Source organism: Xenia sp. Carnegie-2017, unplaced genomic scaffold, assembly GCF_021976095.1.
Source record: "Xenia sp. Carnegie-2017 unplaced genomic scaffold, XeniaSp_v1 HiC_scaffold_20, whole genome shotgun sequence".
Taxonomy (NCBI): domain Eukaryota; kingdom Metazoa; phylum Cnidaria; class Anthozoa; order Malacalcyonacea; family Xeniidae; genus Xenia; species Xenia sp. Carnegie-2017.
In genome coordinates, this window is record NW_025813483.1 from 8,883,573 (window position 1) to 8,900,299 (window position 16,727).

The 16,727-nt window shown below is 36.0% G+C and overlaps 1 protein-coding gene across 2 annotated transcripts; it reads right to left on the reverse strand.

The window, feature by feature from the left end:
• Positions 1 to 3,809: 3,809 nt before the first annotated feature.
• Positions 3,810 to 16,696, reverse strand: LOC124442514. Of its 2 annotated transcripts, XM_046993020.1 has the most exons (6): positions 16,327 to 16,696; positions 16,095 to 16,161; positions 10,095 to 10,400; positions 8,166 to 8,522; positions 5,607 to 6,575; positions 3,810 to 5,158 (listed from the first exon to the last, which is right to left on the reverse strand). In XM_046993020.1, exons 1-6 carry the CDS (start codon positions 16,387 to 16,389, stop codon positions 4,554 to 4,556), a joined length of 2,367 nt encoding a protein of 788 aa, XP_046848976.1. In that variant the 5' UTR covers positions 16,390 to 16,696; the 3' UTR covers positions 3,810 to 4,553. The 2 variants fall into 2 exon arrangements, with proteins under 2 accessions (XP_046848976.1, XP_046848977.1); XM_046993021.1 differs by lacking the exon at positions 10,095 to 10,400.
• Positions 16,697 to 16,727: the final 31 nt, after the last annotated feature.

Consider the following 16,727-nt stretch of genomic DNA (forward strand, 5'->3'; position numbering starts at 1 on the left):
TCATAAGTCAACCTATGTTGAGAAGGAAACTGTGGCACTGGCAACATATTTAGCTGTGCTAAAGTTTAATTATGGGGATAATTCAGGCATTAAAATAAGTGTGTTTTTTACACACTTTGTGTCCTTGTAATTCAAAAATGTGTCCTTGTAAATGAAAATATGTGTCCTCTAGAAAAAGAATTAGAATATGATCTATTCTTTCTTATCGTTCTACCCCGTAGAGGTTTTCGTAGTAACAATATGCTTACTAATTAGTAAAATGCGCTAAATTATATGCTACGTCATCTGACTTCAGTTATAAGATGCAGTTAATGATTTTGAACGTATGTGCGAAAATAAATCTAAAAACTTTGTATCAAATGGTATGGAAGTTAGAAGTGATAGGGAGTTTGAGACCGAGGACATTGAAGTAAACAAATTTTCGTCGAACCAGTCCCTCAAACAGACTCAGGGACTACCATTAATATTGTCAAAGAGACCAATATGCGTAAATGTGATGTTGACATAAGTATTATAAAGGAGATAACTAGTCGTAATTCTCATGGCCAAAGATTAGGAGTGTGTGAAGTTTGTGTTAAATTTCCCCAAACTGTCAAAATCTTTGCATAAAAGGCAAAAATTCCCCTAATATGCACTAAAAATGGAGAAATTCCACGAAAAAAAGTATTGAAAATCATCTATGACAAATATTACTTTTAATTTTAGTTTTAATTGATAACAAACTGTTGCTTTGTGAAACAATGAAAATAAAACATCGAAAATTTATAGCTTAAAAAAATTCGAGTTTTATGAACCTTCCTATTGTCAGTTTTCATATTTAACATGTCCTCGTTACTCAAAATAAGCGTCGCAAAGACTGATACAGAAATACAACATATTATATCATGGAAAACGGTTAACCACCTTAGGTTAGAGTAATAAAGTTTCTGTATGTTCATCTTCACCCTTAAGTGGCCGGAGTGACAAATGTGTAACAAAAGGAAAGCCTTGAAAATGATTGGAAAAGTAAACGCCGGGCTTTTAAAGTGTGTCCTTGTAAAATTTTCTTATTTTAATGCCTGGGGGATATATCGTTTTTAAAGATTTTTGGAGACTTAAGTATAATGCCAGGAGTCTACTTGTAAAGCTTCCCAAATGTGACTCAAATTGCATAAACTTGTATGCAATGAAGACAACAAGTGGAGTGAGGAACAGAAGAAAATTCCTGAGAAAATCGAAGAAAAACTTTTATGGACAAAGCTGAAGCAAATGAAGGTCCGACCTATGAAAAAGGGGGCTTCTAAAGCTTCTTAGAGTAAGATGTCTAGAAAGAAACTTTTAATTGCATTTTTCTGGATGTAGGAATTTTACGAAAATGGGCAGTTTTTGTGACATCATAATTTTGTTAAAATATGAAGCAGGGCTTGAAAGTTGGCATTTAGATAGAATATACCTTAATCTAGTGCCTGACGTTTTTTAATATTTAGATCTTTATAATGTATTATCATCTATCATTATTACCTATTATAATGTAGATTAATTATAATGTATTTGCATATTAATTAGTATGGAATTTTCGGTCAAATTTAGATTTTCTTCAATATTTTTTTGTAAAAGAGAATTTTTGAAAAAAGAAAAACGTCAGGCACTAGATTTTGTTCTAAGCTTTCCAAAAATGTACCATTTATGATATTAAACTTGTTCAATTGCACAAAATCATGTCACGCGTAAGTGCTAATTAGCGTGCCGCCATATTGGCTCATTAGTGTAATTAATGAGAATCTGAAAATTTTTTTGTTAATTAGTTTTCCCTGTCAATTCCTTTCAGAACATGGTAAACTTTCTGCTGTTTGATGTAAATTGTAAAAAACCCATTGAAGGGGAATGACCATTGAAGCCAGAATTTGCTGGGCTTTACCTCCTGACGCGTTAGTGGCGAACTCCCGCAAATAAATATGCTTTGAAATATTCCATTGGTTTGAATTATAAGTAAACACGAGCATTGCATGTTCGTAAGATATTCGTGCTCATGGCAGAGTAGAGAGCTAGAACGTATTTTGCTTTGAGTACGTAAAGGTGAACACTATATAAAGATGTCGGTAACGATAACTTACGACAAAAAGTGAAGCCAAAAAATGTTGTTGCGTCATTCGTCAACACTAGTCCTAGCATTCAAAACAAATCGCCATATATCTCCCTGAGAAGATATATGTTTTCATCACATTTCCCTGTTTTAAATACCATTGGTTCACAAGGTCCAAAAATTTAAAACATTCCATGTCAGTCAGCATGCCTACAATAGCAGAATGTTCTACAATTAAGAAGTTTCTAAATACATATGCTAGTAATTTATCCAACATTGTTAACTGAAGTTCCACCATATCAACAGCCTTGTTATGAATATTAGAACATATAGCATCAGTTCTCAGAAAAGTGACAAAGACTGTGTATTACAAAATTCTACATATGGAAAATGAAGTGAAATATATGAATGATTGCTCAAATATCCTCTGATATACAAATACCAAAATACAAGACAAGAACCCTCTAGGATGCTCCATAAACTAATTGCCATACTTGATGTTTTATCATCTCACCCTGGTATTTTCTCGAGAAGAGTTTCAAATATTTCTATGAGTTTCACAGCTATCATGCATCACATCAATGAGACGAGCTCTACAACACCGTCTTGTATCACTAGGATGAGGAAACTCGCACCTGTGAGAAAAAATGTAAGTTTTTCTCTATTGAGCATTTCCTTTAAAAGAATAGAATTATAGAGAGCAGCAATATTAGCCAAAAAAAGGTTGACAGTTGAATTTAAGGACGCACCTTGTCATGTTACGAGATGCAGTCTATGGGCAGCAGAGTGAGCAAAATTGGGTACTCCCATTGAACCTGATCATGAACACCATCAATACGTTTCTCTTTGAGACTCTTATGCTGATTCAGCAAACTTTTTTCGCACTGTTGATATAGCAAATGACTCTATTGCAACTGACCCCTACAAATATAACGCTGGGTCTTGTATCGACAAATATATAACTGCAGCTGCAATAGTTTCGAAAATTTCTTTATTTTGCCTTATCTTTTTATTGTGACGCTGAATCTCTTTGCGCGTATTACTACTTATCAACACTGGCCCAGAGCCAAAGGTTTTTCACGTCTGAAATACTAGCATGTGCTTTCTCGTGTTTCCTTACAACGCTTTTTCTTTTTAAACCAGTTATCGTGCACGACTGAGAACTTAAAGAACACAAACAATAGAAGGGCCAGCAAAACATCGCTGCCCTGAGTTAACTTCCACAAATCCAATCTTTCCTGAAAGCTTGGATTGCATATTGTTTGCAAATTTGGCTTTCTTTAACAAATCGCAGGTGATACTTCTTTGACAGCAACTGAAAGACTTGCAGAAGCTATAGTAATGGAAATTACTAGAAAAATTGTCTTGATTAAAGTCTTTAATTGAAAGTAATTTAACTACGAACCCTATTCTTGTACAGAATGAAAGATATTCGCGGGATTAAGCTGGTTATGCCCTTGATCATGTATATGAGCATGATCATGTAAATGTGGGGCTTGATCATGCCCAGATGCACTTATACAATCGTTTAGGTGAGCAAACTAATCCTTGCGCAAATGAAATAATCTCTCTGAACTGAAACTAACAGTCATAAGCCTAAATAATATACTATGACTCTATTGCTTTGATGGAAATCTTTAGCCGTGTTGGGCATGACTAGTTTGATAGCTTGCTACGCACTGTTATTGTAGCAACGGTGTTTGCATTATTTGAGCATAGTGTGGCGAAAAAATTTTTGGAAGGCACATTGCACTGAAATATCTTTTAAATTGAATAGGACTACTTTTTCATATGTACATTACTTATATATGTTGATTCTATTTCTATTTTCATTGATAGATATGTTGTGAACATCAACTATTAGTTCAAAACTTTGGTAAACACGTTCTTCCAACGTGCAGCTAGTAAATTTTCAACGCAAGCAGGGACTTAACTAGCGTTTGACAAAATAAATTGAAACAGCCCATCGATTGATTGGTTAGATTTTACTTTTTGATTCGAGTGGCTTGACAAATGCTGTCGTCCATGATTAACTTGAAGTGTATAAAACTTGGTTTTCACTACTTTTTATTCCATGGACAAATGATTACTGAGTTGCTTGAGCTAATGTTTGCAAGGTGAATGACCTATTCGTAAATAGACTTGACTCAAACGACTATCTACCAACCGGGTGTTGAAACTTATCAAAATATAGTTACGCTACAGTAGTAGCTTTCATAATGGATGGAGAAAACGACAGATCAAGCGTAGGTGTAAATAAATAGCTACAACTCGAGTTTTGGCATATACATGTCGAAACATGCCAAAACAATTTGATGGAGAAGATGGTGTTTCATGAAATTTAAGTCAATTTAGGGTGGAGTTTCATAGTGTATTTTGACTGATGCTGTATCGTCTCTGCAACGAATCTACATAGGTAGGTACGTTTTTCTTGTTGCTTTTGAAAATTGCTCGGTGCTTGTGAGGAAGAATGTAATATTTGCAAACTTGATTATGGTTTTGCCGACTGCTCAAAATGCACTTTTTTTCCACCAGTCCTTGAGGAAACCCCTTCGGTAATTTTGTCTTTTGAAATTGCCTGTTCATACACACTGACAGATGTGTGCGGTAAGGGAATAATGGGCGTAAGTCGAGGTGCTGGGGGTGGTAATGGGGGTAGATCATCTTCTCCATTCAACGGTATTCGTTGCTTACCCTCAAGCGCATCATTATCTACTTCTGAATTCATGTTTTCTGTAGACTGGTCTATCAGTGGTGACGTTGTGTTACTGTAATATCCAGAGCTAGTTCTTGTTTTCTTTGGTGATTTCACTTCACATCTGCTCGTTATACTAAGGGGTGTATTATAATATTTCTCATCTTTTTCTTTTGTGTTGGTCTTAGTTTCATGTATTTGTGTCTTCAGCGGTTTTTTGAATGGTGGAGGTTGACTCATATGTAAAAGGATGTTGCTAGTGCTTTGAGGGAATTTATTTGGCTTGCTTGGTTTAGGTGGTAACAGATCGGCTAGCAAAATTTTTTCTCTATATGGACAACTTGAGTCGAAACTTTTACTTCTAAGTGGTCTTGAATGAACTTTGAGCTCAGAATTTTTTGCTTGAGTATATAAAAGAACATAAATGTCACATAACACAAACAAATAATTGGACAATCAATGAGATTTGCATTCTATGTGCTTTGTCATGAGAAATTTCAAATATTTCTCAAGCATTTACTCACAATATGGCATTTAATTTTAAGTTTTGAATTAAAGAGCACATATCAAGACGTATAGCAATACACTATCCTTAAAATTCAGCTGAAATGACACAGTGTGATTTTAGTTATACGGGCTGCATATGCCAGTATGGGTAGCTTATAATCCATTGATCCTCTATTCAGTCTAACACTAAAAGTAAACAGGAAATTCAACCTGGAAAAATAGGAGAGCGGGATTTGTGCTAGACTAATGATGTGTGTTAAAAATCAGTTTTCATTTCATGGTCACGAAGGTTTCAGTCTTGATTACTAAGTGCTTCGAAGTTCTTACAACAGGAAAGCTTACCTCGATATTGGCTTTTGTTGTTAAAGTCGACAGTTCTGAGACAGGGCGTTGATAGTGTTGTATTTCTTGAGTTTTCGTTGCCATCGTGATCTTCATTGTCCAAACCAAATTTAGAGAGCAGTTTCTGTCCAACTAGAGTCTCTGAAAAATATTCCCCTTCGCTTTTTTTATCTGGTTCTTCTGTCTCTCTGTTTATCACATCCGCTCTTGTCTGCCTGGACGATTGTGAGAGGAAAATTTTGGTGCTGGCAACTGGGTGCGAAATAATTCCAACCTCTATGGTGCTTGCAGGCTGCTGATTGAAGTTCAGCAGGACTTCCCGTTTTTTTGTTGGATTTTTGTTGAGGTAGTTGGCAACGATTGCCCGTTCCTCCTTCCTTTTGGAGAAACTACTTGAAGTACCGTCGCAACAGCTAGCCGCTGCATCACTGGCCCCTGTTCGTTTTCCGCTGCTCATGTTTTCAATAGTATTCCTCAAGTCACCAGTGCTGTTATTTTCACATCTGCGAACACCGCTCATTTTTACGTAATCAGATTCGATCTTTCCACTCAAGTTGCACGGCATAGATTTACTGATTAATCTTTCTCTTTCTATAGTTCCTATTTCCTTTTTGCTTTCATAACGCAAACACAGATTTTTTGAATCACGCCATAGTGGATTGATGAACATGGAGTTATCATCCTTAAGTATGCTTGCATGACCGTTATATTCTGATCCACATGGTTTCGACGCCGTCTCGTGCGTGTTTTCTAATTCGTGTGATTCCTGGAATTGCAAGCTTGGGTAAATTGTGGGACTTTGTATCGCCGAGCCTTCAGAATGCAACTGACTCAACCGAAATATTTGTTGATCTCGTTTCTTTCGTTTTCGTTCAACATATAAGAACGCCATTGTGATAATGAAGAGACCGAGAAGTATTCCAATAAAACACCACATCAATGCCATTGCTGGGTGCTCGTGTGCTGCCTCTATTTATTGAAAAAGAAGAATGCAAATAACCATAGTTTCTAGGAAGTAGTCACTATTTATATTCCCAGGTTCGGTACCGAAAAGAAGTTGTGTTAAGTAACCCATTTTTTGGCTTAAATTTAATTTCAATATTGGGTTGATTAAAATCAAAATCTAAGTCATACAATGGTTGAGTAAAAAAAATAGTTGGTTCAAAGAGTTTCTCTTTTTATTCAGGTTTTTTTTTCCGTACCAACTCTCGGTATAGACAATAGACACTCCGCTAAGATCCGTGGAAACACTCTCAACAGGTTGACTCAACATGCGCTAAACATGTTTAGAACCTTTGCACACTCTGTTGCGGGGTGTTGAGTGACATTGAAAGGTGTTGAGCGTTTTTTAGACAAGTTTGAACTTTCTCTAACGTTCTATTTAACATCCCTCATTATTGTCTTAGTTCCACAGTGAACGATGCGTGCCTTGACACTGTTATGTTCGTGTAAACAGCTCACTTAACTATGTATAGCTAACGCATGCGCAGTGTGCATTATGTGCGTTCGCTTTTTTGCTGAACTCACTGAACTGTATATCTAAAGCTGTATATACCACTGAACTAATTACAACTTGAAGGCACCTCTATATCGGTAACAGACGAATTGAAGCCAAATTTTGTGAGATCTGACCCCCAGACAGACGGGGTGGGATCACTCGAGTTCAGCTTCGAAGAGCAAAGCGAACAACGTCAATAAACAACATGTTTACGTGAAATTCGACAAAGCTATAGAAAGGAAAATCATCGGATTTTTTCTGATGCACTGCAGTTTTTTAATTTATACAGGAAATTTAAAGGGCGAGGTGGGGGAGGGCGGACATTGTCTACAATCAAATTGCTCTTTGCAGAAATTTTAATTGTTTATGACACTAAGGTTCACTGTCTTAAATGAAGGATCTCTGAAAAATGTAAAAGACCTTTTTTAACAATTTTGCTTACGAGCATGACCGTGGGAAGATCGGTAGTTGGAGGGGGGCTCATATTCATATATGCATGATACAAGCGGTTCAAAATGATGGATTTCAAAAGAACTTATTATTGTACATCATGATTATGAGCACTCATCCCAAGAAAATATCATCGAATTTCCTACGCCCATGATTTTGAAAATTATGGTCAATCGTTTTCTTATTTGCTTATCGTAATATTACGTTTATTTTTGTCGTTATTCTACAAACTTCCTCTTGCTTTATGTAAAAGATCATTGCAAGAAAATGTCATAAGAAAATATCATCGAATTTCCTACGCCCATGATTTTGAAAATTATGGTCAATCGTTTTCTTATTTGCTTATCGTAATATCACGTTTATGTTTGTCGTTATTCTACAAACTTCCTATTGCTTTATTTTAAAAAATCATTGCAAATCTCTAACAGTTCCAGAAGTAAGCATAGTGCATGGTAAAAACGACCATTATAGCTTTCGGAGGTCTTTCATTCAAGACAAAAAATTGTGTCATACAAACTTTGAGCACAATCCACGGTATACAATTCATTTTCGACACTTCAAGCCATATGTCAGCAAATAAATGATGTTATTTTTTAGCCATGCTTACTAACCATCATAAACTGCGAAAAGTTCAGTGATTGCCAAGAAGGATGTACTCTTTTTCTGAACTTTTCTCACTGAAACATTATCAATTTTTCTTCTAGTCGGTTGTGTGGAGTGAGGATGCTCTATCGAGTTTAAAATAGTAGTCGTTGACGATAGCTCTATGCTTGGTGTGGAATTGATCGTGATTGGTGTACGTGTTGAGATTCTCATTTGTGATTGGGTGTTGAAAGGACCACCAATGGATGTAAACTTTGTGGAATAAATTACACTTGGTGAAGTTGAAGTAGAGAAGGATGTGGAGGCCCTTACTATGCACGATGATCGGTCATTTACATTTCTTGTGCTTCGTCGTCGTTGACATTCTGCAATTTTAATGGTTATAATTATAAAGTAAATGGTTTGAACCCGAGAGTGTCATTACATGTTTGTGGATGTAGATCGTCCAGGTTAGTAGAGTCCTGAGAAGGACTGCTGTTATTGATGTTGACTGACGTTTCGACAATCTTAGTGGTAGTCATCTTCAGAGTCAAATGAGGAGTAAACGTGAGATTAGCCGTATTTGTTATCTGGTTCTTACGTCATTGCATTGTGTGTATAGGAAATGTGTGGGTATCAATTGTGTATTGCCATCGTGGATTAGTGTAAAGTGTACTGTGTTTAGTTGTTTGTATTGTGAATAAGTCGTTTGTAAGGTGTTTGTAATTGCTGTGATCTGTTCAGGGGGTTTTGTTCCAAGTTGGTGTACCAACTTGGTACAAATAGGCAAATCATCGTACACTCCCAACAGGTGACTCAACATGCGCTCAAAACGCGCTCAACACAGACTCGACATGTTTAGAACCTTTGCACACTCTGTTGCGGGGTGTTGAGTGACATGGTCTGGAGCCGTGTTTGCATTAGCCTGTGCAAAACACATCTGAGCTCAACCAAACAAATCAGTGAAAACAATCAATCAGTTAAAGAGAATTTGCAAATCGATCATGAATACATTTTAGAGGAAAAATTAAAACGTTTGTCTTTTTCGCATTATTGTTATTTTATAAAGGAAATAAAAGATGTTTTTCGTGTTTGCACTGTCTTATGCAAACCTCAGAGACGTTTGTGAGAACTCGACCTTCGGTCTCAGGCTTGCACTGATCTGCTCTCGATGTTATGCATCTATGTTTGTGAAAGGCTTGGCGGCAGGATTACAAATACTTTGTTATATTTTCTGTTTTTCCCTGTTGAGGTGGCGAGGTATGATATTCATATATGCATGTTCTGCTGTATTAAGTTCTTATCTGGGGATTATAATATGCATACATGAATATTGCCCCCCCCCCATTATCGATGCAAGCTACGTCCGTGGCTCTTTTTTCATTGTTATTTTGCTGAACTCAGATATTTGCTACCTTTTGCCTTATTTAAAGTTTAATCAATCCCAACTTTTTATTGTTCATTTTAGAACCAATGTTTGCTTTTCTTTGGCAGTATTACCCTACATGATTCAAGTAAATCGGGATGTACAGGTTTGTAGTTAGGTTTTGTTAAAAATCTCACATATGTGTGGCTCAAGCCACCAAACATTCATTCACAATTTCCTAGAGGTTCTTAAATGCCTTGAGGAATTTGACGATCAAAAATGGATGAATTTTAGTGTTTTTTCGCTATTGTTACCACTTGGTCTGCGTTGAATTTATCGTTGGAAATATTTCATACTGCATAGACTGGTTTTGATAAATCTCTGCAAAGACGAAGACTTTTCAAAGCTACTGTACTTTCAAAAGAAATCAGTCAAACAGAGCTAATTATACGATTGTTCACCTTCCCAATGAGCGTTCTAGTTTTAGCCCAGGATACATGTGTTTGATCTGTATCCATGGCTTCTGAACATTGGACCTGCTCCCAAGGCCTTATTTATTCAAACTTGGTATGAGCAGGCAGTGAGAACTTACCGCACGTATAAAACACCAGGATATGTTTGTATATACCTGGGCTACATTGGTGTTTAAAAGTACTGTCATTCACGGGCAAGAAGCATGTTCTGTGATTTCCACAAATGGAGCTAACTTTTCTCGTCACGTTGTTGCTACATATAATATTCACAGCTGGAGCTGCTGTCATATCCACAGGCCGTTTGCAAACTTTGTCTTCAGGGAAAGTTCTGCCATATTCCGCCTTTGTAATTTTCATCAGCGGTTTTTCATACGGACATTCCAGGGTCATCGTATGTCTCTCACATGCAATTCTGTGATCTTTTTCTGAACAAAAATATTACATGCAGCGTTTAATCTGAGAACGGAGTCATCAGACCCAAGAACTAGCAGATGGCAGATGTCTTTGAATGTTTTACTAACAGGTTTTTTCAAAGTCTAACTTCATAAAAATTCACCAACCTTTTTCACATGTACGATTGTTGTGGCTAAACATTGCTAGTTACGTTTGTTAAATGTATGCTTAGAGACCATAAACTATTTCTTCTAATACAACTATATTTGATATAGTTGTACACAGCAGCATTGCAATCACAACTACGATATATAAAGTAAATGGTTTGAACCCGGGATCACAACAACTGTTTTTGTTGTTGTTGACTGACGTTTCGACAAACTTAGCGGTAGTCATCTTCAGAGTCAAAAAAAAAAAAAAGTTGTGTCTGCAATACTGTTGTGTACAAGTATCAACAATAACCTTGATATAAAATGATATCGCAGTATTGGTTTTAACGGTTGCACATGTGCTGAAACGAAACTTGAAAGGGGCTGAATAGAAATTATATACGAGAACCGCAGACACACATTAAACTATAGTTACAATGGCAATTATTCTCACGTATATTGATAAATCGATTCTTCTGCATTTGCGGTTAAGGCTTTGTTATCACTTGTGGCAAAAGTGCATGCATATGCAATGTATGCGACGCATGCTGACTCAACAAAGCGTATAGGTATACAGAATATGTTCGATCGTCCCAGTATTTTTAAACTTCTGTGTAGGCTAGTCTTTATTGTATCAACACACTTCACAAGAATTAATTTATTGTAATAGTATACTTAACGCTATATGCTATTAGCGTATGAATGCAGCTTAAATCATATAGATCTATATATCAGAGTTTTTTCCTTTCCATCTAAATTATGTATTATGAATTGTTTATTGCCTTCCTTAACAAACATATTCCAAACCATCGGAGATTATACCACTGATAAAACTATTTTTAGATTCTTCTATCGAGTTTTAGTCGCTGAGATAAAATAAAAGCTTAGATTCGTGCAACAATGATCCAGTTTAATAAGCTTCTGTAAGATCCATCATTTGTCTGCAAAATTTGTTGAAAGCTTAAATTACGCTAAGCGCCACGTATAGTTTTTATCTTCGGAAAACTTAAAACAAGATGAATGTCTGTAGAGAGTTTATTGTACCATACTTTCGTTAGTTGTTTTTCTCGCACGGCATAAACTGGGATCTTCATAAAACGACGGTTTCCCATGCTGATCTATTTTTGTGACAGTTTGACATGTACAGAATCATTTTGTCGTGTTCCCGTCGTCGGAAGACTTATTTGCCAGTCAATTTACTCAGACTCATGCTATGATTGTTATAATTACAATGAACAACAAGATACTGAAAATGAACGTTGACATTTAATCAACTCACGTGATTATTTCCCTCTAATAGCATTGTTTTTACATCAGGTTTTGTAAGAGTTTGTGTGTAGCATGTTTTCGGAGAGCGTCGTTTTTCCACTGGAAGATAAATTCCAAATGTTTTCGCTAGGCGATAACATCTGTACATGTTTACGTTTATTTTGATTTGAAATTAAAGTTCATAATGTCAGAAACATATAGGTCAGTAAGACATGACAGCTTCTGTTTCCTAGAAAATTTCCAGTTCGTTTTTCACAAGAAAATGTTTTTATAGACCTTTTAAGAACTGTTTCAGTAATGGCAGGCAGCGGGAGCTTAGTTCAAAGGTTTTACGGAATAAATTACTTAATTTGCATTTGCTGATGCTAGTTATGGATCATTTAGCTAAATCTTAGAACTTATAATTACGAAAATTCCTCGTGGTTTTTATGGCATACTTTATTCTACTTGGTGCAAACAACTAAATTGTAAAGATCAGGCGTTGACTCTCGAGATCTTGCCTCGAAAACGTTAGTCTTCGACTAGCCACGATCTAAAGAATACTAGGCATAAACTCGACTAAGGTGCTTTTCACATGATCCCGGTAGCCGGGATTCAGCGAAGCGTTAAATCATTTTGGCAAATGGAAAAGATTAAATACATCACAACAAAAAATTATTTGAGTAATTTCTCTATGCTCTGACTTTGCAAATTCACAAAACCTTTATAATGAAAACAAATAATATAGCCTGATTTGAAAATTACTACGAAAGGGACTTATGACGCTTAAGAATAGATTGTAATTTTTGTAAGTTTTAAAGTTTTTACTCATTTCAATTACTCAAATTCATTTCACGCCTCGCTAAATCCCGGTTACCGGGCTCATGTGAACAGCCCCTAAAGTACGGTTTGAGAAAGTGTATTTATGTTAATTTGTTTTCTATAACAACTTGTAGAACAATAGCTACATTGCGCTCTGCTCACGACTAAAACTAATTAGACATTTCCGGTCACTCCCTCAATCTGGTTGAATGAAGTCAGAATCATTATAGCGCCACATTTTGAATTCAAATTACTACAGCCAAAATTCACAACACATTTCAAAATCCACAAAACATTTGAAAATTCACAACACATTTTCAAAATTCACAACACATTTCAAAATTCACAACACATTTCAAATACCATTCACCGCTATGCTAAAGGAGCCTCGGAATTAAGTCACAATAAAGTATAAAATTTTATATTGAGGGTCATTTTGTTGCTAAAACATAATTTGCTGTCGTCAAATCGATTCTGATTTCGATTGAACTACCTTGCCATCAAATCTTACTAAACAGACCGTCACTTTCTGAGCGTGAAGTTATTGAAACCTATTTCAACAGTGGATTCGAGTTTGGAGATATTTGCGAATTCTTGGCGAAAAATTAGAACATTGAGATGTCATTATCTACGCTGAAGCGTCGTTTACGAGATTTTGGTTTGAAAAACGAATCGGGATCAGCTTAACTTCAATGAGATCGACGAAATCATCCGGAAAGAGTTGGACGGACCGGTTGCATGCTTGCTTATCGCGGAATGTGGCACATACCACGTGTAAAATCCGAATTTTTTGACAAGAAGTAAAGTACAAATGCGTCTGATGGAGCTGGATCTAGAAGAGCTGAAACTCATTAATAGCATTCATGCGATATTTTTGTGACTGGGATTCTGTTGTAATTAAAGGAACAGCGCTAAAGGGCTAAATTTCAAATTCTTTTTTTTCAAAGGGTAATTTAGCTGTTTCTGAAATAACCGGTCAATTGGCTTTTATTAGGATTTTGGAACAATTTGTCAAGTATACATTGCATATTATTCACGTTGAGTAAAACTTCAATGAGAATTCGCGTAAAATTCATAATTTTGATCATCCAGATCGGCATGATTTAATGACATCGCGATGCATGTTGTTTATGAAATGCATTACCTTCCCTTGGGTGCTAAAATATATAAGTTCATCATTTATATTGTATTGATTTGTCGTTTTCCCTCGGCAATGATTTCTTTCATTCGGTTTATAGCTAATTGTTCACTAGTTTTATTGTGTAATCCTGCAATTTACTGTCTAGCTACCAATTTTATATTATTGTAAATTAAATTGTACCAACTGTCCAAGACTATAGTGAATGGAAAGGCTGGAGTTGTTCATACTTAAATACTATTTGTGTACGGAGTTTTTCATACCAGAGCCCTCTATTGGGAGAGACATATTGTTTCTGGTTTGCAAACGTTGATTGGGCAATATCGGTCACATGATCAATTTCCGCCATTTTCGTTCCTAATTTTGAAACTATTTCTGGCATGTGATTTCTATAAGACTACTGCATGAGCCCGCGCTATGATACATATGGCATAGATCCGTATAATTGTAAAGAAACAAATAGCAAAATGTCTGTGGATTTTGTTTGCATTGTTAATAGTACGGTATCGATTGCAATGTGGAATAAGACGTCCATAAGGCCCAGTTTACACGAGACCGGAACAAAGTCAAACCGGAATGAAAATCGGAATTTGTTGCATGCAAGTTTACTGTGAGACCGGCACCAAATCACGAAAATTCCTCCTTCGCGCATTGCCTCCTGGGAAGCCTAGTTTTACACCTACCAACAATTTTGTTTTTAATTTGCTTTTGTGCGCATTTGTTGTTGTTGTTGTCTGATGCCGGTTTCGATTCATACCGCTCTGAACTCAGTCGGTTGGTTCAGTAGACGGTATTACTTCAGAACGCTCTGAGTTATTTTCTAACGGTCCCATGTAAAAATCTACTATAAATAATACTTTATCCAACACGAACGAGTACCGACTTGACTTCGTTCCGGTCTCTTGTAAATAGGGTCTTGGACGCTAAATATGACAACTTCTAGTTTTTTCCCGAAATTTCGTTTGTATGTATTAGCGTATTGCCGACTTTTTCACTCTTTATAGACCTTTGCACCTTTATATATATTTGCAATGGGCATTTAGATTAGATGATCTGTAACCAATCAATCTTACACGAATATCTTTTCTTCAACGTTACTAGATATCAAAAGAGGGCTGTAAGTCGGCTAACAGACTTTCCATGAACTTTCTGCCATGCAGGCACGACTTTGTAGTTTTGTTGACTCTGTCTTTTATAGTCTTTTCTATAAAGATTGTCGGGGCGTTTAGATTTCTTTGTAATCTTTGGAAATGTTTTAGTAAGAGTTTCCAATGTAGATTGTGTTTTATCACAAAAGTTCTCCGATAAGTGAAATGTTGTTAATTGTTTCACGTGCATGTTGGAGACTGGCGTCTGCTTTCAACCATTCAACTAAAATCGTTCATCGCAAGCGTATATGACAGTTAAAGATGGCGTATAATGACCGATTTTTGTGTCTGTTTCGTGGACGATTGTCGTCCGCTAATTTGTATACCGAATGAAATTTGCGATAGCTATGTGTGATCTAAAGATAGTCTCCCGTCTTCAATTCATCATGTGTGTATTTTTAAAAATATTTCTTTTATGTGCAGGTGTATGTATGCTCTTTGTCCTTTCGTATATATAGTATGTCTATAAATAAAATAACCGTCGATGCGACATTATTAAATTTGTGGTTTTCAACAGGCAAACAAATTGTATATGTAATGTTTGTTTTTGATGTTAATACAAACAGTTCAGTTAAATTGAAGTTGCAGCTTGGAATAATTGCACTGTAAGCTTTTCAGATACTCAACATAGATGGCAAACAAGTTCAGTACCAATTTTATACCGGACGGAAATCGTAATTTTCATATTAATAGCCATGAAAGGTCGAGCATTAAATTTGAAGAGTAGCCATCAAACAAAACGATAGGAATGAAATTTATTGAGAGATGACGTTTCTCAGTTAAAGAAGAATTTTTCAAGTTTCAATTAATATAATTACCTATAATATTTTATGGCTACTCTTTGAATTTTATTTCAAGCATCAATACGCGCCTCAGTAGACCAAAATATGTCGATACAGCGAAAAATATAAAATTGGCAAAATAGATTTTGGAATGTAGATTTGTCAACGTACCGACCTTATCGATACACTGCAAACCGTTGGCCTCCATGTTTATATTTAAACTGAGTTTAGGTTTTCCTATTTATGTCGTGCGCTATTAACAAATCACCAGAAGTAATAAAGTTTGAAGATAAAAAAAGTCGAGATTTTGCTAAATTAGTGTACGATCGAATCCTTTTGTAAAGAATCCCAATGGAAGTTTACGTATTGTTATCATTTCTCATTTGAGTAAATTTCAGCGTTAATTGTTTTCATTCCAACAATGTTTGGCCAGTCTTACCTATTTTCCCACAGTCAATTTGCTGCTCATTGGCGACCGAATAACGAAGCGTCCATATGATGAAAATCTAAAACAAACGTCCACATTTCATTGACGTGAAAAGAGAGCGAAAGGTATAAAAATTGCTTAGCGTCTTCGTGCATTATTATTTCACTGAGGCTCCAAATCACGCCATTACTTATGCATAGTGCAATGTTACGAGTGATTGTGACAGTGTGTATTTTGAACTAACCTTTATACAGCGAGTCCACCGTCCACTCACCGAGCTGTCGCTGTTGCTTTCAAAACGTATCATTGTATGTAGCACATTGTCACAATTTACAGTAAAACGGTAGATGGAGAAGAAACATGACGAGGTTTTAATTTGAAATTCAGGAGAGCCTTGAATACATACACTTCTCGAGTCACTTCTTAGCCACGCTTCGTCGCTCGTGTAGCAAACAGCTTATCTCTTGATCAATGTTAATTTATATCGTTCTCAATTTTCAAGTGGCCCGTTATGTTTGTTTTTTGATTGCAAAATACGAATGTATAACGAGCCTTAATTTACGGCCATGTTGGCTTGGTCGTGAGCACAGTCGAGCTTGATGTATCAACTTTTCGATGCTTGTAACTTTTGTTTTTTCCGAATGA

Bases quoted from the DNA above. Each gene is read 5' to 3' on its own strand.
- LOC124442514 (XM_046993020.1), bottom strand. From the start codon at position 16,389: ATGATACGTTTTGAAAGCAACAGCGACAGCTCGGTGAGTGGACGGTGG. The intron at 8,523-10,094 runs GTAAGTTCTCAC...TTAAAATTGCAG, and splicing joins CCTGGTGTTTTATACGTGCG to AATGTCAACGACGACGAAGC. The intron at 6,576-8,165 runs GTTAGTAAGCAT...TTCAATAAATAG, and splicing joins ACTTTTCGCAGTTTATGATG to AGGCAGCACACGAGCACCCA.